The sequence below is a fragment of the Malus domestica genome, chromosome 14 (assembly GCF_042453785.1).
Source record: "Malus domestica chromosome 14, GDT2T_hap1".
Taxonomy (NCBI): Eukaryota; Viridiplantae; Streptophyta; class Magnoliopsida; order Rosales; family Rosaceae; genus Malus; species Malus domestica.
The window spans coordinates 4,243,229-4,265,074 of NC_091674.1; the positions used below are offsets into that span (position 1 = coordinate 4,243,229).

General features: G+C 37.6%; 3 protein-coding genes across 3 annotated transcripts; 2 read left to right on the forward strand and 1 right to left on the reverse strand.

Annotated features, from left to right (window-relative positions):
• Window positions 1-4,014: 4,014 nt before the first annotated feature.
• On the reverse strand, window positions 4,015-5,455 carry LOC103424296 (uncharacterized). Its single transcript, XM_008362383.4, has 3 exons — window positions 5,021-5,455; window positions 4,665-4,769; window positions 4,015-4,554 (listed from the first exon to the last, which is right to left on the reverse strand). Exons 1-3 carry the CDS (start codon window positions 5,333-5,335, stop codon window positions 4,243-4,245), a joined length of 732 nt encoding a protein of 243 aa, XP_008360605.3. The 5' UTR covers window positions 5,336-5,455; the 3' UTR covers window positions 4,015-4,242.
• Window positions 5,456-7,564: 2,109 nt separating this feature from the next.
• LOC103454174 (RING-H2 finger protein ATL70-like) lies at window positions 7,565-8,487 on the forward strand. Its single transcript, XM_008393764.4, has one exon. It carries the CDS (start codon window positions 7,776-7,778, stop codon window positions 8,283-8,285), a length of 510 nt encoding a protein of 169 aa, XP_008391986.3. The 5' UTR covers window positions 7,565-7,775; the 3' UTR covers window positions 8,286-8,487.
• Window positions 8,488-18,081: 9,594 nt separating this feature from the next.
• Window positions 18,082-21,122, forward strand: LOC103454175 (uncharacterized). The gene is made up of 4 exons (XM_008393765.4): window positions 18,082-18,466; window positions 18,936-19,037; window positions 19,199-19,359; window positions 20,841-21,122. Exons 1-4 carry the CDS (start codon window positions 18,370-18,372, stop codon window positions 20,946-20,948), a joined length of 468 nt encoding a protein of 155 aa, XP_008391987.1. The 5' UTR covers window positions 18,082-18,369; the 3' UTR covers window positions 20,949-21,122.
• The last annotated feature ends 724 nt before the right edge of the window (window positions 21,123-21,846 follow it).

Below are 21,846 nucleotides of genomic sequence, written 5' to 3' on the forward strand. Positions count from 1 at the left end.
TGAGTCATGAATTGTTTAATTGACGGGATTGTAGAATGACGTTGGATATGATTGTTATTACTATGATTATCTTAGTTGATCAATGTGGCTTGAGAATAATAATGTGCTTTGTTGGTTATTTGATATGTTACATGTTGTGGATAGAGGTAGCATGTTGAAAATAAAGTGAATTATGTAATGATTGTTCTAGTGTAATGTATGGTGAACTATGAATGGTTTGATCTCTTTTGAGGGTACGTAGGCAGTCTAATAAGGAGGTTAGATGCAGCCATAAAAGTACGAACATTCGTTACGTAATTCGAGGCTTGAGTTGTGCTTGGTACATATCCCGGAGGCTGGGTATGTTAGATATACGGGTAATTGTGACGTCACGTGTTGATCCTAGATGTATGTCGGGATTGGGGCGTGACACCGCGTGTTCTTCTCCTATTGAATGTGGTTAACTTATGTCTCCATAGAATATCTTGTTGCCACATAAGCCTAGTTTTCATGTACTTGTTATGTTTTAGCGTAAATATGTAGGGCCACCAATCCAAAAGAGAGTAATGTTTTAGTGTAAATATGGCGCTATCATTTCAAAATAGGGTAACGTTTTATTGTAAATGTCGCTTCACCAAAGTATATATAAATGTAATCAACCAAGTCAAGAGAGTAACATTTTAGTATAAATGTAATAAACACCGCCAACTCGTAAGACCGCCAACTCAAAAAAGACTAATATGCTAGCGTATATAAATGTAATGTCGCCAACATAAATAATTTTTTCATACTGCACAAGGCAAACTAGTATAACTTTACACACAAGCTCTTATTTCAAGTGAGTTTCTTGCATGACATATATAATCCATGCATAATCCAAAAAAGTACAGTACTGTCGACTTTATCTAATCCAAAAAATTACGGACAATGTGCTTTAAATTATGTTGTAATCTCGTTGCTCTCAATCTCTCACACATGCATACCCATGACACATTCTAAATCCATATTATCATGAAAATGAGATGATCAACCGCACATATTTATCATGAAAATCAGATTGAAAGTTAAATACTTCAATTGGAGAATTATGTAACAAGTAATGATTTTATCACAAATTCAAATAAATTTGCAAATATTAAGATATTGGAGAAAACTAATACCAAGTAATTACCCATTCTTATTGTTAAATCTACTCGCAATTCAAGATGCTTTACGACTCTTGTATTTCAAACGTCTATTTTAACTTTTTGCTCTTAATTTACTCCTTATGCTAAATACATATATCTCTTCATGTCACAATTCTATAGGGGTGCGTTTGTTTGCCCTCACTAACCATCACTGGACTGGACTGGACTGGACTAACACTTAGTCCAGTCTTGTGTTTGGTACTAGGAAGGATTAGATTTAATGAGACTAGGTGGGACTCACAGGGACTAACGACCTCGCTAGGAGGTCTTAGCGAGACCCCCCAAAATGCTTCGGACTACTAAGACCGTCTCTTGTGTTTGCCTTCAACTGGGTTTGACAGAAACAAATCCAAGAAATCCAAGTCCGTCTCGAATTTCTTCACTAGAAATTGCCATCGTTTCTACATGCTCAGAGTCGAAGCGGCCATGACAGAGACCTCGAAGAGGGTCTTGTAGCCCCACAAGAAATCCAAGCATTCCAACCCCAAGCCACCGCGGTCTCTCACTCCCCCAATTCCACAAACCTTGACTCCCCACCGGTTACCTCGCCAGGCCTCTGAGAATTGCAAAAACCCCAAATCTGGGAATTGCAAAAATACCAAATCTGGAAATTGTAAAACACCCAAAGAGAAGGGCAAGAGGTGGAAAGGGAAAGAGAAAGGTTTGACTAAGCTTGAAATTGGGAGAAGAAAAAGGAAAGGGAGAGAGAGAGGGCAGAGATGCAGAGCAGAGTTCAGTTAGACGGAAACGATGTAATACATGAGAAATGAAAGGAAAGATACATAGAGTGGAGAGAGAGTGAGTGAGAAAAAAAAAACTTGTAGATTAATAATAGTAAAATATTAGTAAATATGAATTAAAAATTTGAAAAAAAATTGGATTTCAATAAAAAAAAATAGTCGGTGAGCACCAAACGCTTTACTGAGTCAGTTTATGTTAGTTTAGTCTAAGCCAATCCAACTTAGTCCCTGAAGCTAGTCCAGTCGGAGATAGTCCGGTGCAACAAACGCATCCTAGAGTTATATTATATTTGGTCTTTTGTTAAGTAGAATATGTAAGGGTGTTATCGATAATTTATTATCTTTTGTTGTGCTTTTAAAACTATGTTGGGGTAGAGGTCGTTTTTTACAAGCACCGTTTTCTCCACGCTGTGTACTGTGTCAGCGATCTCGATCACACCGTCAAGTTTCATGTGGAGGCTTTAGCTGTTGAGGAGAGAGATATTTCAGAGGAGAAATACTCGAATGCATCTATGAGGTTTGGTCCCGAAGATTCTCACTAGTTGAACTAAGAAAGTTTATGAATTACTAAAGTTGTTGGAATTTTCAAATTATGACATCTTCGACCCAAAAAGTGTGATAATGAGTGTAATAATGCAACCTTTGTTGTCACCTATTTTACGAAGGTAGAGAGAGGGTGCGGCACAAAGATGAAGAAAGGCGTGAAGAATTATGTGTATGATATTCCTCAAATTTAGTGCCTTTACTTATATAAAATGGATTGCCTTACAAGTAATACAATTATAAAGGGATATGAAATACAATCTATTAATGATTTACACAATCACACATATGTTATGATTAATATCACGACAATATTTTCTTATTTGCACTCTATTTCTGACATTTCAGGAAGCAACTTTCTAATTCTAATGAGTAATAATCTAAATGGAGTGACCAGTTATGTCCTTACACTCCCTTATTATTCGTTGGAACTCTTACCATTTCAAGATTCTTGATTTTCTGGTTTAATTATCCATAAAATTCCACAAATTTGAAAACCTTATTCTTGCACATATTTATTATCAGATGACTCAATTACACGTTGGAGTCTTGGATGAGGATGTCCGTAATGATATCCAAAGGTTCCTCAAACGAAACTAAATCAATGTCAATGTAGTTTTAATTACGGCTATGTAGGGCTTATACACACCTTTAGCAGTTCCCTCCAAAACTCTTGTCTTCTGTCGGAAAGAGAGCTTGTTGGACGGATAGAGTGAATGCGGTAATGGCATAGAGGAATGGGATAGTACTAAAAGAAAGTAAGAAGCACGGATGCCTACGGTTGATAAAAGAAGTACTTACAATCTTTCCCAAACCCCTTGTTCTGCCTACCGAATGTCAATGTAGTTTTAATTACGGCCCTCGTCTTTAAAAACCAATCTTTTAAGTTCAATTTTTCTTCAATGATACGTTGCATTGAAGAATATGAAAAATAAATAAGATAAGATAAAAATAAAAAATTTAATAACTAAAACACTCGTAAAACTGAATACTACATGGTACCCGAACCAGACAGAAACCCTTTAAGTTTTCCAATTTTTTGTTTCTGAAAGGCCAAGCGCAATCCTTGGGCCTGCACTTTGAATTTTGTACTCTCCTTTTCCCGTTTACTTTCTTTCCAAGTTTTAGTATTTTGGGAGTGACATTTTAGCCAAATTGGTCGTTGAAATTTGCATAACTCCTCACTTCGGTCTCTGACATAGAAATCGATAGAAGTGATCCTTGTGTTTGTCCATTGGAAATCATTTTGAGAATATCCTCATCAAGTGGAGGAGTTTAGTTTAACAAAAATACCCTTAAAAAAATGGTCATGTAGTCATTTACATGACAATTTAACAAGAATATCGATATATTTTTCATAGAAAAACCAAAATGATTTACAATGTACAAACTTAGAAACCACTTCTATCAATTTTCATTATCATGGACTAAAATGAAGAGTTATACCAATCTCATGGAACCATTTGGCTAAAAAGCCTTGGGGAGTTTATGTCTATTTATACATTTTTATTTTCCATGACATCAACAACGACTGCAAATAGTAACGAATAATGCAACCTAAAAAGTAAATATGCAACATACTGCATTGCAGAAATGGAGTTCGAATTAAATGTCACAAATAAGCAGAACACGAATGTGAAGACATCGATCTCCTTTTCCGTAATCACAAAAAGATCCTCAAAGTTAATTAATTTACAACAACTATTTGCCTCAAACGCAACGAAACAGATAAGGAAACCTAGTGAGTACGAGCAGTAGGAAAATTACAAGACTAATGGCAGAAACCGTTTACATTAGAAAATCTTGCTGTACTGGCTACTGAGGGAGTCCTTCAAATTCGAATAAAGACCATAGAGTGAGTACTGTCTAAGGTTTGCCACTTCATACCATGAGTTAAGAACCGAAAGGTGCTTGTCTGTGCCGGAAAATGCCAACTGGATTCCGAGGCTGCAGTCCACAGAGCCGCCATGGTTTTTGCAGCTCGAGGTCTTGAAGGCGCAGTGCTGATTGTTGAGGCAAACAAAGTCGGAGCTCCCTGAACATTTAGAGCACCCATCCTTTTTCCAGTACAAGTTCTGCAGCCTGCCCTTGTTGAACTCAAGCACCTGCGTAAACGAAATTTCACTCAATATATACAGCATTACGCCGAAAATCACAATGGCAGGGAAAGAATTCCAATTCAAAGTCCGATTTCGGTTCCATTGTCAGTACTTACAAGGGTAAAGCTGGTGACAGTGTAGGTACCATTAGCAACAAAAGTAGGAAGGGACCTTGCAGCATATTTTCGCCCAGCAAACGCAACCATAAACCCATAAGTATCCTGATATTTCAGTACCAAGAACACAGAATTAATGGGTTGAATTCGAAACCAGTAAAAAATCTATGCCTCCAATAAATTTAAAAAAATTGCAATTATTTTAATAAAGTTTGTAACTTTATTCAAATTTTGACAAAAAAAAAAATGCAATTTCAATCTAATGAACAAGCTAATCAAAACCCTAATTAAAGCCAACAATTGAAAAATAAAATAATTGAAAGAAATAAGAGGAATCGTAGAGAGAGAGAACGAACCGGATTGAAGGAGGAGGAGTTGACGGAGAGGAGGGAGATCTCGTCAACTTTGGGTCGGAAAACGGAGATCTGGGCATTGGAGGAGAGAGAAAGTCTGGAGTCGCAAGGAGACAGCTGAACGGTGCCGTTTCGTTGGAAGGATTCCTTGGAGGCGAAGGCAATTCCGAAGGTGAACCCGTCGGACCTCTCCACCTTCGTGTCCGCGCACGGCGAGTACACGGGGTTTTTGTCGCTGCCGTCGATTACATGCATGACCGTCGTTATCATCATAATCGTGATCATCAAGGTCGTCGTCCATGGAGAAATCACCGCCATGGTTGATCCGGCGATTGGGGATTCTTGGAGGACAGAGAAAATGTGTTTTTTGTTAAGCTGGAAAGGAAGCGGAGTTATGTGGGTCCAGTTGTTGGAGAAAACAGAGATTGAAACTGGGCCTGAAAAGCAAAGAACTGTTTGCAAAAGCCCAAGGCCTTAAACAATGAGGGCTCAAAATCCGTACGAATATACGACATGATGTGTATAAATAATTAGAGGTCCATTTTAGTGTAGACATGTGTTAATTATGGTGGTTAGCAACGGTGTTTATGCTTGTGATGGTGATGATGGTGAAGTTAAAATCAAATACGCAAAGAACATGCTAACAGAATATAAAATAATACTTTATTAATTGAAAGTAAAGAAACACTACAAATTGCCAAGAAGGTTAACCTAATAAGACTATATCCTGACTAACAAATTTACCTCAAACTCCGGTACAAACCATTCTATAAGAAAACGAAAGTAAAGTCTAGCTTAACGAGCAAGACAAACAAACTTAACAGGCAAAGAATCCTAATCCTTGACCCACAAGAATAACAATAATATTATAACTAATTTTTCCAACAGGTGACACATGAAGTATCCATGGGCACCCATTGACCATCCCTACTCATAATAACATAACGGCCAACTTTGGACTGGATTGAATGATTCAATATACTGAAAGTATGTTGATAGAAGAAATGGAATAGAACTCAAAATTTTCTTAACGTTAAAGTTAGAAGATCGACAAGTCATGAAGGAAACCCTCCCTTCCAGTCCTGCATTTTGCTGAGATTATAAAAGATAAGTTTCCTAATTACAAGAAAAAGCACCAAAAGGAAGCCGTGGAATTGATTCGATATAACAACTTTTTGCAACCTTCCATACTTGTAACGAAACAATCTGGTCTTGCCGAAAAATTTGTTATGCTCGGAGTATCTATACTCTAGAGTTTTTGCCCGTAAAATCTTAGTCATTACATATTTAACCGAGAATCTAACAGCCACCAAATACATCATCAAAAATTTTAAAAACTAAGAAAAGATGAAAAGTTACATCCATTGAAGGGTCTACAACACACACCCCCCAAATTATTATTCATTTAATTATTTGTATAATAAGGCTGTTACTAAAAACAAATGCTGACTTCCAGTTTATATCTTACCTATAGTCTACAGAGAGGATATTCAAATAACTGTATCATCAACTTTTCTGTGGGCACATAAAATCAGCTTACCTCTTTTTTTATATAAAATAGCAGTAAACACCAACCATCCTTGCAGTGCATGGAACGTGCTTTGCACGCCCAAACAGATTGGAAAAATAAAATAAAATAAGAGAGAATGACACCAGATGTGGAGATGATTGGTTGAGTTGAGACATAATTAATTAATGGAGAATATTAGCCATCTTACTATGTACCATACTTTTTTACCGTATTCATCTTCTCTTTTTCATTTTGTAATGTTGTATGACGATCGAAATAGTTAACAGAAGAAGAGATCAGTTTTGCAAAGAATCCACCATGTTGCAAATCAGTTGGTCGTTTTAGCAGTATTTTGACGTTCAAAGTACTACGTTTATTTATTTATTTATTTATTTTATAATAATTAGATAGCTAAATCAATTCTATTTCAGTTGATTTTAAGTAGAGATAATTTTCAAAAGATTATTCAGAAGTTAGATGATTGTATTCATCTTCCTTTTTCATGTTGCAATGTTATGTTATGATTGAAACAATTTACGGTAGAAGAGATCATTCCTACAAAGAATCAACTATGTTGCAAATCGGTTGGTCATTTTAGTAGTGTGATAGTCAAAGCATTATGTTTGTTTATTTATTTGATAACACCAATTCTGCTTAGTTAATTTTAAGTCGAGATAATTTTTTAAAAGATAGTCTAAAAGTTAGACAATTTTGATTGTCAAATGACATGACATGATGAAAACGAGATGGAAAACTGTAGAAGATGAAGGATTACATGAGAGGTAGCTGGCTAGCACTTCCCCATAATTGACTAATTAACCAGTTAATCATATAAGAAATAGAGATGCTAAGTTGAAAGATAGACGTTACTCACAAGACAAACAGCTAAACCAGAAAAAGTACATCACAAAACGTTGACCTTCAAAACCTGCTGACACATAACCCATAATCTAACGCAAAGAAATTCACAGGTAATCCCTCATTCACCTCCCCTCTCTTTACGTAGGTACAACTGCATCTTCCCTTAATTATAACTCCACCAAAACTCTCTCTCTCTCTCTCTCTCTCTCTCTCTCTCTCATGTAGCTACTAGTTGACTTCAAATAAATTGGATTCCCCAAATAACCAATTCTTTTGTCATTGAGGCCATGGCTGACAAAACCAAAACCGCTTCTATCGTCATCTGCAGCTCCTCCTCCTTCCCTTTCAATCCTTTTTTCTCAAGGAAGTGAGAGAGAGAGAGAGATCATGAACGCCACAAGCGACTCTGGCGGCTTCCTCGGTTCCAACAACATTGGTAGTTTCGGTTATGGCATTGGTGTATCAGTTGGCATCCTCCTCCTCATCACAACCATCACCCTTGCCTCCTACTTCTGCGCCAGAACTCAGCAGCCGCCTGCCCCGCCCACACGCAGGAACACTCGCGACGCCATGGATCCGCCCGGCTTGGAAAACTTTGTTGTGGACATAGGACTTGATGACAACACCATTCAGAGCTACCCGAAAATGCTCTACTCCGAGGCCAAGCTCCAAAAGAAAAACTCCACTGCCTCCTGCTGCTCCATATGTCTTGCGGACTACAAGAACAGCGACATGCTGCGGCTACTGCCAGACTGTAGACACCTCTTCCACCTCAAGTGCATTGATCCATGGCTGCGGTTGAACCCTACGTGTCCGGTCTGCAGAACGTCTCCCATCCCAACGCCCTTGTCAACTCCTCTGGCCGAGGTGGTTCCATTGGCGAGCAGGCGTGACTGATGGCGGAGCCGATTGATTTCAGTCTTTCTTCATTATTTGTACACAGAAAAGCCACTAGAATACATATCATTAGAGTTCTCTCCCAAATGTTGATGGAGCTATGCTTCCATAGTCAATTTTTTTTCTTTCAATTCTTTCTTTTTGATGTAGCTTGAGATCTGGTTGTACGAATTCGGAATAATTTGAGATCTCATTTCATACAGTGTTTAAGGAGCATATGGTTTCTTCTGGCAGGAACAGAAACTGGTATAAAGTTTACTCATCTGCAAGCCATGAGAAGATAAAGCAAACGGGGCAATGACAATATTGAAAAGAGTACCGTGAATCTAAACCATTCAACAAACCCACGAATCACTTATATTTGTTGTTTTATTATGTCGCTTAATTGGTTGTACACCGTTAACTTGTAAAATGTATAGATTCAAAGCTATGTAATACACAAACCATTGAGTTATGCTTCCAAAATACAGGCATCTTTCTTTTCTTCGCTAATTCTCTCTGCGCTAACTCCCTCACTCCCTACCGATTTATGTTTTCTTATATGTTATTAGCCTTTTTATCAGAGCTAACGCTCATCGTTATCGACCCTGAATAATCTCCACTGCCACAACCTCCCACCTCTCTCATGGCCATCCTGACTGCCTCTCTTCCCCCCTCCTTCAGTATCTCCAATATGATAACCACCTCCATGGATCGCAACAATGATTTCCCATGGTGTCCCATTTATGGATGTTCTTGAAATCCGTAGCTTAGAAGACACTGTGGCTAGCAACACTTCACATTCAAAAAGGTTCGATAATGGTTCCCTATTAAATAAAAATGAGGACCGATGAGACCTTTATATTATAATCTTCGAAAACCCTTACTATAATCGATTATTTGCACAGATCCGCTGCCTCAATCCAGCTTACACTCTGGACAAATTAGTTCTTAGTTTGATCAAGGTGACTTCTCTTCCTCTGTCAAGTCCATCTTGATTCCTTGCTCAATGACGTATGACGCGTGATGCACATTGTCCATGATCACCTCCGCACTCTAAAGAGAGACTCCGCGCACTCCATCACTAACTCTCTTACATGCTAAGAGCCTTGCTGATTCACTTGCCTCTGCTGGCTCTACTAGTAATGAGGATGAACTCATTACGGACTTGGCCAAGAGCACAAGGCATTCACGACCTCCGTTCATCTTCGTCCCTGTCTCACCTTTATTGACTGTTACGATGTGCTTGTTCAGGAAGAACATTTCATCAAAATGATGTATTCTCTCTCGTTGACCACTGGTGTGGTCCTCACTGCCAAACTCACCTCCTCCGAACACTCTGGCCCTTCTCATCATGGTCCTGGTTCTTATGAATCAAGGAAGGGTCATGATCGCGACCGTCATGGTTGTGGTTGAAGTTCTAACAATTCCAATCGTCATGGCCATTTTGAATTCTCATCGGTCTCATCTTGACCCTTCATGTGATCATTGCCAATACTGCCAATAGTGTCATCTAAAAATTTCGGTTGCTTTGAGAAACAGGAGAGATTACCGGAAGTGTTTTTAAAATAGCTAAAATGGTTTCCAAAAAACCGATGCTGCTGCCCATAATGCTCATGACAACGTTGCCAAAAAAAATAAAAAATTCAGGCTCCACTGATAAAGCATATTAAGGCAAGGAAGAACTTAGGATTTTATTGGCAGAATAGCTACTTGAAACTATCTGCAAATCAAATGGGGCAATGCCAATATATACATGCTCAAAAAATGCTTGGAGATAAATGTTGGCTATCCTGCATCGGTGAGGGAAAGAAGAAATAAAGAGTGTAATTATCTCACTCTAACTAATACTGAGGCTTTTGTGATAAAACTCAACACCTGACGGATTTGGTAGATGGTAATTACAATATGGTATCAAAGCCAGGGACCAGGCCCGTGTTGCCACACGATTGAATGGGTCCTCTCTGGCTCTGCGCGATGGGGGAGTCTTGACTTGGCTCCACATACTGCCAAATGATTGGGGTGGGTCCCCTTTAGCCCTGCATGTTGGGTGAGTTCCAACTTAACTCCGAGTGCGGGGGCGTGTTGGCTATCCCACATTGGTGAGGGAAAGAAGAAAAAAGTTTAAATATCTCAATCTCATTCTACCTAACACCGAGGCTTTTTGTGATAATGTCTCACACTTGTGCAGGTGGTAGTTAACAAGTTGAGGATAATTTCGATATTGTTGGAAGTGGGTCTTTAGCCTGTCTCTCTGATAACTCGACAATAAAAATAAACACCCTCAGAAGACTATGCAAGTCATTTACCAATGCAGGTTACCGTTATTAATAACTCAACTGCTGAAATTGAAGATGCAAGGACCTTACGGATGAGCCTTGGAGCAACTCTATTCATCAAAACCCGAACGAACAAATTCTTAGTCTAGTAATCCCTCATAAAGCACCCCCTCAAATTCCCTTCTCCTCATGGATATTTCCAACAACATTGAAACTTGAATCAAAAAAATTTCTCCGCTCTCGTTGACGGAAATTGGAAGACAAGAATTTTCTGTCCATCCTGAACACCAAACTCCAAAGCATGAATGAAACCAGACATTGATCTGCCATTCAACTCGCAGAAGTTTTCTTTATAGCATGCCTTTAGCTCCTCTGTAGTTCATCAAAGCTTCTCTGCAATGCCGATCTCCATATTTCTTTAAGCATCAGTAAGACAAGATGAAAAGGAGATCTTGAGAAAATACTATTTAGTAACAAGCGTCACTATCTTTCCTAGTAACCCAAGTAATTACAAGCCAAATACATAGAGAGTCATTGTATTCGTCCGAAAATTTACTTGCTCACAAGAGTACTGGTCCCGACATTGTGCAGAAAACCAATGTCCACTTCATAATATCTGTGGTTAGATCCTTCCTCGGCAAGGTTTAACATGATACGCGGGCATGAATCCGAAACAACTTTCTCCACCTCCCTCTGAATCAATAAATCAATAGATAATAAAGCACTACAAAACAGATACCTACCTTCCAATACCCTAAATAAATCCCAACTAACTGACTGCATATATATGTGAGCATACTAGTGAACTAAACACAAATAATTCTCAAAATCATCCAACTATAAATCGGCCTCAAAAAAAAAAAGGAAAATTATGCATTCTCCTTCGCATTGTTTATACTAGCTCGCTCATCTATCGAAGCCTCCTCTAGTACCTCTTAGTCTCTCTCGTTAATTTTAACTAACGTCGTACTAGCATTTCCATCAATTTTTCATATGCAACCAGATCGATAGTTGATATGTTGAGCACTTGTCAACCCTCCTCAAACTCGAAGGCAAAAGGTAAAGGGCATCTAAGCCTATATATATATATATACACACACACACAATGTCCCATATAATTAGAATCCAAATCACAAATGTTGAGTAAAGAAAGTAGAACAAATTAAAGAGAATACTTGCCTCTGCTATAAACATGCCAATGGGCTCCATTTAGCTGCTGTCTTTTGAGGATTAACAACTGAATTCGTACCTTTGATCCACATGAAAGATCTCCTTTCCTTTTTGTGAACACATGTGCTTTGCATTTCAATCTCGCACATTGATAGTAACTTAGTATTTTCGTATCTGTCTGAGACTATCAATGTTTGTGCCTAGTCGTTAAACAGAAACATTGCTTCCCATTTCGATATAATAATGTGGCATTTGTTCATATATGTTTCACCGGTTCAGTGCTGCTTAGTGATTAGGACAAACTATCGAAAATGAATGCTGGTGTGAAAATAATATTTGGAACAATAAAAGGATAAATTATCCACGTTAATGAATTAGAGCTCGTTTGGAAGTGTTTTTATTGAATTTCAAGGTTTGTATATTGATCATAAACTTTTGCAAGGAGAGATCCAAGCTCTTTAAAGAGCCAAAGAAACTGACTACAAAACAGTGGGCTTCAGCCACTACACAATCCCATGATTTTTGCCCTAACAACCGGACAAAACAAGGACTAAACAAAAAACAATATACAAGTAAGGAAATCCTAGATTTTAGGGAAAGAAACATTGACAAATGAGAAGTATGGTTGAATAAGAAATGAGATGACAAGTTGGAAGGTTGTAGTCATCACTTTAACCCATAACTTAGCTATAGTGATAATTACAACCCATACTTGTGATTGTGATCTATTCCAACACTCCCCCTCAAGCTTGGATCGAGGAGATTGATTGATCCAAGCTTGGACAAAAGGCCTTGAAACACAGCAGTTGCCAATGGCTTGGTGAAGAGATCAGCAAACTGTCGAGAGCTTGGAGTGTAACGAGTTTGTATGATCTTTGATTAGACGTTTTCACATATGTAATGGCAATTAACCTCAATGTGCTTGGTCCTTTCATGGAAAACAGGATTATATGCTATATGCATGGCTGCTTGGTTATCACACATGAGAGTCATTGGTTGAGAATTAAGAAACCCTAAATCAAAAAGAAAGCCTTTGAGCCAGATTAATTCACAAGCAGTAGTTGTTATAGCCCTATACTCAGCCTCAACACTAGATCGAGCAATCACATTTTGCTTCTTACTTTTCCAACTTACCAGATTACCGCCAACAAAAATACAAAAACCAGTAGTTGACTAGCGATCCAAGGAGTTGTCTGCCCAATCCACGTCAGTGTAACCAAGAATGTGAGTGTGACCATTGTTTTGCATCAAAATACCACGTCCCACAGAACCTTTCAAGTACCGTAGTATACTCTTAACAACTTGCAAATGATCCATTGTTTGCAAATGCATAAATTGACTCACAAGGCTAACAGCAAAGGCAATGTCAGGCCTTGTTATTGTAAGATAAATAAGTCTCCCAACTAACCTTTAGTAGTAACTGATATCAATTAGTGCTTCTCCATCCATGGTCATTTTGTGTTTGTAGTCAAGAGGGGTAGAGACAGGCTTACAATCCACCATATCTACTTCTTGAAGCAAATCGAGAATATACTTTCGTTGATTTAAAAACATTCCCTTCTTAGAAGTTGCCATTTCAATGCCAAGGAAATATTTGAGTGTCCCAAGGTCTTTAATGGCAAACTTCTGCTTGAAAGTGTTCTTAAGTAACACAATTTCACTGGGATTATCACCAGTGACAATGAGATCATCCACATAAATAAAAACCACTAGGGTTCCACTAGAACCAATTCGAACAAAGAGAGATGAATCTGTGTTGCTTCTCTTGAAACCAACTTCTTCAAGAACTGAACTCAACTTTGAATACCAAGCATGAGGAGATTGTTTTAATCCATAAATGGATTTGTGTAGCTTACAAACCAAATCAGAGTCACTGGATTGAGGATGACCAGAAGGGAGTTTCATGTAAACCTCTTCTTCAAGTTCACCATTCAGAAATGCTTTTTTTTTTTTTACATCTATTTGATATAAAGGCCATGCATGGTTAATAGCAACAGATAACAATACTCGAATTTTGTTCATCTTAGCTACAGGAGCAAATGTCTCCTTGTAATCTACCCCATAAGTTTGAGTAAAACCACGAGCTACCAGTCTAGCCTTGTGTCTTTCCAAGGCGCCATCAGAGTGAAACTTGGTTTTATACACTCATCGACTTCCTACTGCCTTTTTTCCTGATGGTAGTTTGGTAACACTCCAAGTTTTATTGTCATCCAAAACTTTCAACTCTTCCTCCATAGCCTTCTTCCACTCATCTTGTTGTACTGCCTCCTGAAAGCTTCTTGGTTCAAAAGCATTGGATATGGAATTGAGAAAGGTTGCATGCTTAGGTGCCATTCTTTGGCATGAAAGGTATTTAGCAACTGGATACCTTGCATTGTAAGTCACATAATCCAACAGCCTTGAAGGAGGGTGACGATCATGAGAATGATTTATTCTTCCTTGAGGAAATACATGTGATTGTTCTAGATCTTCAGGAGGTGAATGAGATGTAGGTGATTGAATTGATGACTCTAGCAATGTTTCCTCTTCATCACTTAGAGGATTCACATATTCTCTGTCAGTGGACACGGATATACTTCCATCACTAGTTGTTGGACTTGGTAAAGGGAACTTTTCAAAAACATTCTCCCTTTGATTTAAATCCTCCACTGATTGTTTAAAGAAATGTGTAGTTTCATCAAACTTTACATCCCTTGAGACGATGATTTTCCTTGAAGAAGGATTGTAGCACTTGTAACTTTTTTGTGTTGAACAATATCCCAATAAAACACATTTGCTAGCTCTTGGATCAAGCTTGTCACGATGTATTGAAGCAATATGAACATAACAAGTACAACCAAAAACTTTCAAATGAGACAAGTCAATCTTTCTTCCTTTCATTACTTCATAGGGTGATTTTTGGTTCAGCACCCTACTAGCAGTATATTGATCAAATAGGTAGCAAAAAGCACACATTGGGACCAAAACTTCTTGGGAACATTCATATGCAACATTAAGGCTCTAGTCTTCTCAAGCAAATCCTTATTTTTCCTCTCGGCCACTCCATTTTGTTGAGGAGTGCCAACACAACTTGTTTGATGAAATATCCTATGGGAACTTAAGTATTGAGATATGTTATTTGACATGTACTCAGTGCCATTGGCAGACCTTAAAGTGTGAATATGACAACCAAAATGAGTTGAACAAGTTTATGAAAATCTTTAAACACATTCATGACTTCACTCTTGCACTTTAAAAGGTATAACCAAGTAATTCTTGAATAATCATCAACAAATGTTACAAAGTACTTATAACCATCAAAAGAGTCAATTGTAGGTCCCCATATGTATGAATGAACAAGTTCAAACAATTTACTAGCTCTAGACACTGAGGAATTGAAAGGTAACCTAGTAGATTTTGAGAAGTGACAAGTATCGCACTCCAAACTACTTTTACACATTGTGGGAAACAAAATGGACAAAACATGGTTTGAAGGATGAGCAAGTCGGTGATGCCAAATTAGTTATTCCTGAGAATGGCTTGAGTTGACTTGAAGACTTTTAGGTTTTGAAGGATCCTTTGAAAGATAGTACAACCCATTTAGGAAGAAACCCTTACCAATCTTCCTCTTGGTGACTATGTCCAGAAAGGTGACCTGATCAGGAGAAAAAACAGCATGACAATTTAGTTGTCTTGTGATTTTTCCTACTGACAAAAGTTGAAATGGAAATGAAGGAAGATACAAGGCTGTTGACTCTATTTGATCAGAGATCAACTTAATTTTCCCTTTTTCCAACAACTAAAATACCCTTACCATTTGCTACTAACACTTGTGAAGAGTTTCTCATTTTTTTGAAGCCATGTAAATGTGAAGATTTGTTTGTCATATGGTATGTGGCTTCTGAGTCTATTATCCAATAATCATGCACAAGACTAACATTTAAAGCAGTGGAGAAAGCTTTCAATATACCTGGAATCTGGTTACTTGAGCCTCTATGATCAGAATCAGCAAGAAACCCAGCAAATTTGCTCAGAAATGCAGTAGGGTTTTCAATTCCAGTCCTAGTTGTGTTTTCTAGATCTCCACTTCTTTGTTTTCCTTGTAAATAAACAACAAAATCGTTGATCAAGCTTACTGGATTTGAAGTGAAGTCAAGCAAACTCTCACTTGAGGAAGAAAGAGTAGCTAAAGCTACATGATTAGCCTTGTACAAAGGTGGTTGTGAGTTTTTCTGGAACCCCTTGTTCTTCTGGAAGTTTGGCTTGAGCTCTGAATGGAGAATCCAATATTTGTCAATGGTATGTCCACCATAGTTGAAATGTTTACACTTCAGGTCAAACCTTTTCCTTTGTCTCTTTTATCATCCGAGAACTTGTGGTTAGAAACATATGCCCTAGATTCAGGCAAGCTGTTTTTTGGTTTCAAGGCTCATCACTTTCCTCTGAGTTTCTTCACGTTGAATAATGGCACATATACTTAAGAAAGAAGGAAACTCATTATTCATCAGAATATGACTACGTAGATTTTTATAGTTTGAGCTAAGACTCGCCAAGAGTTGAAAAATCTTATATTCTTCAACTTTCTTCAAAAGCACAGAAGCATATGTGGTGTGAGGCCTATACACATCAAGCTCATTCCACGTACTCTTGATATCACCCAAGTGTTGAACAAAAGACTTACTCTCTTGTTGCAAACCTGCAAGATCCCTTTTTAGTTGAAAAATCCGGGCAACATTGTTTTAATTTCCATACATTTCACAGACATTCTTCCAAAGATGAAAAAAAGACTATGAGTAGCTGAAGATCTCAGCTAGCTTCCTCTCCATGGAGTTGAGAAGACAAAACATGACCTGTTGATCCTTGCATAGCCATGTCTCATATAGAGGTGATGAGATTTCAAGTGCCTGAATGATTCCATTCACGTAACCAAGCTTTGATCTTCCACCGAGAGCAAGTGAAACTGCTCATGACCATGGAAGATAGTTGAACTCATTCAGCAAAACTGAACTGAGTCTTTGATTTGGATTAACTTCTACTTCAGTAAAATTTGAAGTGGGTGAAACACTAGAGCTTGCAACATCAGGACTGAAAGGGTTGTCCTTAGCCATTTGAAACAGATGGAAGAACAAAGAGATTGAAGAAGAGATGCAAAGACAGACCACTATGGTCACTGCTTTGATACCATATTGAATTTCAAGGTTTGTATGTTGATCATAAACTTTTACAAGGAGAGATCCAAGCTCGTTAAAGAGCCAAAGAACCTAACTACAAAACAGTGGGCTTCAGCCACTACACAATCCCATTATTTTTGCCCTAACAACCAGACAAAACAAGGACTAAACAAAAAACAATATACAAGTACGGAAATCCTAGATTTTAGGGAAAGAAACATTGACAAATGAGAAGTATGGTTGAATAAGAAATGAGATGACAAGTTGGAAGGTTGTAGTCATCACTTTAACTCATAACTTAGCTATAGTGACAATTACAACCCATACTTGCGATTGTGATCTATTCCAATAGTTTTTAAAACGATTGAAAGTGTTTTTGGTGAAAATATTTTTGAAACCAATTTTTAGTAAAAATTCAAGTAGATCCTAGAAAAGCACGTGAAATGCTTCATATAAGAAATACATATCTGGTGCTTCTTCTAAAAAGCACTTAAAGTGCTTTTGAAACCCAAAATCAATTTCACCAAAAAGTTTTCTTTTTTGGTTGAAAAAACGGGGCTAAAAGCAAGGGCACAAAAAAACATACTCAATAATAAATCTAGATCGGAACATCTCAAGTCGATCCTCACGGATGAAACTAACTGAACAAGGAGGAGTATCAAAATAAAAATTACCTAAATCTAAATTAAGACTATAGATCGCTAAACTGTCTACCACGAAGTTCTTTTTCCGGTAGACATGTCGAAGTTCGCATTGCCAAGATCTTGAAAGCAATTCTCTGCAGGCCAAAACAATGGGACCTAAGGGATGATTATTATTAGCAGCTTGCAACACCGAAAGCGTTTATAGTTATTGTAAAAGTACATCTAAATGAGAAATTAAAATAAAATTGATTAGGACAACTTGAAAATCTTTAATAAAACATCTTCATACAAATTTGAAAAATCAATATTATTAAAAGAAAACAAATGAAAATGACTTGAAAACTTTGAGCTTTAACGATAAAGACAAAATAAAGGGTAAAATAAATAGTACCATGATTGATTTTTTAGTGTAAAAATATAATTTTTCATCAAAAATGAACAGTGACAGGAACTTTTCGTTAAAGTTTTCTGTTATTAAAATATGTATTTACACCTTGTTTTGTCAAGTATTTACACCTACTTTTAGAGCTAGTAAAGAAAATAGTTGTTTCAACCTAAACCAAAAAGAAAAGAAATAAAAATATAGAGTACGAGCCAGCGAAGAAAACCGTAAATAAGAAGACTCTGTTAATTGGTTTCAACTACCGTTCCTGTTTGTCTTTCTCCAACCAAAAAGTCGTCGCTCCTTCAGACTACTTCTTCCTCTTCTCTTCTTAGCTATCCTATTCCTATACATACCTTCCTTCCTTCCTTCATCCAAATTCCTTTCTCTCTCTCCGCTGTCTTCTACTTTTATAAACTCTAATTTCTCACAGAATTTATAGATATTAAATCGAATCGGAGCAACGCAATCTGTGAAGATATGGCTTTCCAGCTGAAGTTCATGGTCCCCCTCATCCTCCTAGTTTCTCTCTCTCTGGTTGCCCCTCTCATCCAAGCCAAGGACGTCAACTACTGCGGTGGGTTTCTCTCTCTAGCCCTTCTCTGTTTCCTTTGATTTATGAAAGCATCGTACTTTCCTTTCGGAACAAGTTTTCTATTCTCTGTTTGTTTCCTGAGAAAATCGGAAGTTTTCCACTTTTTACAGTAATTTAACTGATTGTTTCGTTGTTTGTAGTCAATTTTGATTTGGGTTCTTCTGTTTTTTATGGAATCACAACAAGAAGGAATCTTTAATATGTATATGCATCTAAACTCTCGAGCTGAATAGACAAAGTTGGTTAACATCTTTGATATGTATTTGCAATATTTGATTATTTAAACAAACAAATAAAATTTGGGTTTTGTTTCTCTTTCGATAATTTTGGTATCGGATGTATGGTTCAATGGAATGGTGTTTCGGTGTCGAATTTTATTATGGTTTGTTTATTTCTTGTTATACTGGTGTTGGTTAAATGAAACTTAAGCGGATTTTTGGAATATGTTCAGATAAGACGGCTGACTATGATGTCAAGGTTTCCGCGGTTGACATTACTCCTTACCCCGTGGCGAGAGGCAAGCCTGCCAGCTTCAGCATTTCTGCAACTACAGGTCCTAGTTCTATCTAACACTTAAAACTTTCTGAGTGACTTTTTGTTTACATGTCATTGTTATTAGATAAACACAAAAACGACTCTGGATGATCGAACATCGTCTGAAGACTTTTTGGGAGTTTAGTTTTGACTAGAGTAAACTTGTATATGTCGTAACAGGTACATCAATCTCTGGAGGAAATTTGGTGATTGAGGTTTCGTACTTTGGTTGGCACATCCACAGTGAGACTCATGACCTTTGCGCAGAAACATCTTGCCCTGTTTCAACTGGCGATTTCGTGATTGCCCACTCGCAAGATTTACCCGGATATACTCCACCTGTAAGTCCTCATTTTAAGTTTCTCAGTGTTACTTGTGAGTTGTCTCTACAAACTTGTATAAGCCTACGAGTGTAATTGTTGGTTTCCATCTATGCCTATACAAGGTTTAAGGTGATCCCGTCCGAAATGCAATGAAGTAATTTATTTTACTGTTAGGTTGTCTTGTCACATTAGAAGGGGAATGAAGACAGTCGAATGCCTTATTATCACGTTTGATGACCATGTTGCACAGTTTATCGCTCTATTGAATGCATGTTTGGAAAGTGTTGCTTGTTTGCCAATATTCCTCATCGCGCTTATTCTGTGTAGTGCAAAAAGGACATAAAGCCAATCAAGGTTTTTGTGTTTTTCCTAATAGAAGCCAATCAAGGCTTCTAGCAGTACATTATCCTTTTCACTCTTTCTTTGCATGTGCAACATTGCACCTTCTTCTTTGTACTAAGCTAAAAAATTTGTTGGTATATTCTTAAACAAACAAAATTTTCTTGCACCGCCATATAATCTTTATTGGATTGACACTATTTTGGTTACACCGGGGGCTTGATTGGCTCTTTGACCAACTCTGATATGACTCTTAAAGTACTTATTTGAACCTAGGAGGCCTAATTGATAGACTTATGCCAAAGTGCCTAGTCTTAGGGATTCAATGGCGATTTTTTTTGTAACCAAGTTGTTGATACTACGTCAAGAATATTCAAACATATTGAGTTCTTTTTTGTTCTTCTACCCCTCAATTTTGCGTTGTATGTCTCTTTTCTGGATAGTTATGTAATCCTTTAAAACAAACTCTTACGCTATGTTTGTGAGAGGGACTTCCAAGTCCCAAGGGAATTAGGCCAAGTGCGGAAGAAATAAACTATGGAGGAATAGAAATGCACTTCATGAGCATTGCAGAGGCATGTATGAGGTGGCTCCTCCCAAGTGGTTATTTCCAATTCCCTCTCATATGCCTTTGTAATGATAAGAAGTGCATTTCAAATCCCATCTATCTAACATATTTTAGTTCATTCCTTAAGTTGTCTAGGAAGTATGTCATTTCTGAAAGGCATATTCAATTCAGTTTCCGCTTACTTATCATAACTTACTACAGCTCTGTTTATAGAATTTTGTATATGAAAGTAGAGATTTGACTTTAATTGAGTCTCAATCTCCATATATTAGACATTCCTGTGATGCAAAATTACTGTTATCATCCATGTTTTTTAGAGTCAATATATTCTTTAATTGCATTTACAATGTTAATTGCGGAGAACAAGTAGCAAATAGCTCATGGGATAATGATTTGATTATCTGTGTATATAATATACGTCATTCTGCTTCGTAAATCAAATTGCTAATGCATTGTGTTTGATTTGTTTCCTCTTGGATTCTCTAATTGCTTTTTTAATCACCCTGTCCCCGTCATCATTGCCACTTTCATCATCTCTTTGTTTATATTTGTCTGCAATGTCCAGTGTTCTGACCAAGTTTGTAAAATGCAGGGTTCGTACTCTCTTAAAATGAGGCTGTATGATGGAAGCAAGCATGAGTTGACATGCATTGCCTTCGATTTTGACATCGGATTTGTATCATCTGTGGCTGATAGTTAAGCGCGTCAAATGTTGGTCATTTGATATAACTATCTAGAACGTTATACTGCATGTAAGAAGAATTCTCTCGTTCCATACTAATAACTTCGCTGGTATGTTGTGATGTGTAATTTATTATCATTCCATCTACTTCTTGTTGAGACAATTGAAAGTTAATGGAACAGGAATTAAAATGCGAGATCTTGTTATAGTATGCATGGTTAAGTATGATCATAGGATGATAAGCTCTGTCTAATTATTTTGGTTCTTGCGGCTCACCGTTATATTAACCAAATCACTGAATAGCTCCACTGGCGTCACACAAGTTCATGTGCAACTCCAGAGTGCCTTGTTTCATTCAGAAACCTGTCCTTCAAATTCAAACACCATACAGAAATTGGTGGATGGCTACGAATGAATGTTCGTATGGTAAGGATATGTGGAACTTGTTCTTGGTTTTGTGGTAAATTTCTTCCCAATGTTCGAGGAGGTCTCAAATTCGGATTCATCAATTTCGTATTGATGTCCTAAAGAGAACTAGGTTGCTTTCAGCCGTCCGTCACGGTGGCCCATCGTTGCCAAACTTAGGTATGTCGGGTTTACACCACTGTCTTCTCTTTGATGTTTCACGTGAGGAGAGAGATGAGATAATAACGTTTATACGAAATCATTCGAACTCGTGGGCATAATCTGACTTGCAAACATTTAGTTTACTAATTAGCACAATTAGTGGAGGGTTTTGAGCTGAACATGATGGGTATCATCGTGCTCGGGTGTGATTGCGTGTACAAAAAGTTTTGAGTTTCACTTTAGCTGTTACCTCGAAGGGTTCCTCCTAACTGATAAAAAGAGGAAAAGTAGAGCTTTGATTTTGCTCGCTTGAGATCCAATCATGGCCTAAGTGGCACACCATGTCTCC